This window comes from Limulus polyphemus, unplaced genomic scaffold, assembly GCF_000517525.1.
Source record: "Limulus polyphemus unplaced genomic scaffold, Limulus_polyphemus-2.1.2 Scaffold9506, whole genome shotgun sequence".
NCBI classification, from domain to species: Eukaryota; Metazoa; Arthropoda; class Merostomata; order Xiphosura; family Limulidae; genus Limulus; species Limulus polyphemus.
Window position 1 is genome coordinate 15,260 of NW_013675116.1, and position 2,317 is coordinate 17,576.

Below are 2,317 nucleotides of genomic sequence, written 5' to 3' on the forward strand. Positions count from 1 at the left end.
GTAACAAAGTGTATTACTACTATGGATCAGGATAAAGCAAGTGTAACAATGTGTATTACTACAATGGGTCAGGATAAAGCAAGTGTAACAATCTGTAATACTACTATGGGTCAGGATAAAGCAAGTGTAACAATCTGTAATACTACTATGGGTCAGGATAAAGTAAGTGTAACAATGTGTAATACTACTATGGATCAGGATAAAGCAAGTGTAACAAAGTGTATTACTACTGTGGGTCAAGATAAAGCAAATGTAACAAACTGTAATACTACAATGGGTCAGGATAAAGCAAGTGTAACAAAGTGTATTACTACTGTGGGTCAGGATAAAGCAAGTGTAACAAAGTGTATTACTACAATGGCTCAGGATAAAGCAAGTGTAACAAATTGTATTACTACTGTGGGTCAGGTTATAGGTGAGGACTAGCTTATTGAAGTGCAACACATTTATCACCTAAGCCTTTTAAGGTATATATTTAAAGACAATAATACCAGCTTACTGAAGCTATTGGACATTTTACGAACTTTTCAACTCTCGTTCACCACCTTCCGAGCTTATCTACGTAAAGGTCAATGACCTTAAGAGGGATGAAAGAGAGTATCTCTTCTTTTGAGTCAACTGAGTAACAATTTCCGCAGCTTTTCATTTCTTGATTTTAAATCGTAATGCAATGGAACGGCAACCTTTGTCCTATTTGACAACCCTGATCACTGTTTTTATACATTTTCTATATTGTTTTGTTACGAAGTTATATTGTAAAGGAAGTATTTTACAGATTTATAGAATAGATATTTTGATCCGTCTAGATTTAGATGAAAATCTGATTTTGTGGCAGCCTGGCGTAATGATTTTAGAAAGTTATATTTTGCTACTTTTTAGTTAATTCACGCTGTTTGTCGGAACTCAAATGTTTGAATATCTATAAAGTTCTGAAATAAATAAACGCAGAAAACGTTGCATGTTGCATAAAAGTTGTCTCTGTGTGTTTTGAAACTTTACACGCTGTAAAATACAGCGTATTTCTGTGGAAGTATTTAATGATTAATATTGAATCAACAATAAGAGATTTTAGCATTTTTACAAGAACTACGTTTTTGCTATCGCCTTCTTGCGGTGCGGACGTATACATAGACTTACGTGTAATTTGGGTCAATCTAATCCATTAAAATGAGCTTTAAAGATAAAACAATTAACTGCATACACCACATCTGAAGGCAACTGGATTAATGTCACGAGTGGGGTACCTCAGGGCTCAGTATTAGTACCTTTGCTCTTTTTGATGTACATCAAATACATGGATGAAGAAATGGTCAGTAGATTATTTAAATTTGCTGATGATATCAACGTGTTGGATTATTTGGTGAGTTGAGCGAATAAATGGCAGATGACTTTTAATTATAACAACTCAAAAACTTTTGAATAAAAAAATTAGGAAGTAGAAATGGGAGCACCAAAAAGTAAGGAAACAAGGTAGGAATGGGCGGTGAGAATCGTAAGAACGGAAGACACGAATATAAATTTTGGCAGGGTAGGAGTCATTTTCAGCTAAGACAGTTTTATTTTTCTAACAGGGTGGTTTGGCTTTTGGAACGGGTTGCTTTCACATGTAGGAGATGCAGTTAATGTAACTCTTTCCATACGGGCTCGTGTTTTATAATAATAATAATAATTTTTCGTTAATTTCTAATTTTATGTTATGGTTACTTTTATATAAAGATATATAAACATTTTTTTTTTTTTTGCTGTCGATGAAATGTAAGCCTACTTTTTGTATGATGATACAAGAACATTAAATAATTTTTATTTATTTAAAAAAAACATCTCCGAACACAGATTAGTAACAACGTTCTTACTTAATATAATTTAACTGTAACTACTTTTATGACTAAATTGCCTTGGAATATTACTCTGAAGGAAAAATAACACGTTTTGTTCGATAGTGGTAAGTTTGTATTAATAATTTTATACAAAATATTAGCTGTTCTTACGAAGCTTTAACACGAATAGAACTATATTTTTGTATCTGTTTTTATTCCCATGACAAGTTTTAAATATTTTATACGAATTTTATTATTAAATATATTCCATTATATATGGAACGCGAGTACAGGGATAGATATTCACACTCTCCATTCATGACTTTTAAAACTGTCTTATATTTTATTTGTTTGAAGTTGAGCACAAAGCTCTGCCCACCACGGGTATCGAAACCCGATTTCTAGCGTTGTAAGTCCGTAGACAGACCGCTGTGCCACTGGGGGGGGGGACTCTTATACTTTAACAGCATACTATAGTATCGTATGTTTGTTTGTTTTGG

At 33.0% G+C, this 2,317-nt stretch overlaps 1 protein-coding gene across 2 annotated transcripts in view; it reads left to right on the plus strand.

Moving 5' to 3' along the window:
* LOC111083437 (testis-expressed protein 44-like) overlaps positions 1-950 on the plus strand; it is a 3,276-nt gene extending 2,326 nt beyond the window's left edge. Inside the window, exon 2 of one of the 2 annotated variants that reach the window (XM_022379946.1) lies at positions 4-950. In XM_022379946.1, the coding sequence (XP_022235654.1) occupies positions 4-426 (423 nt within the window). In that variant the 3' untranslated portion in view covers positions 427-950. The other variant, XM_022379945.1, reaches the window with a different exon arrangement.
* Positions 951-2,317: the final 1,367 nt, after the last annotated feature.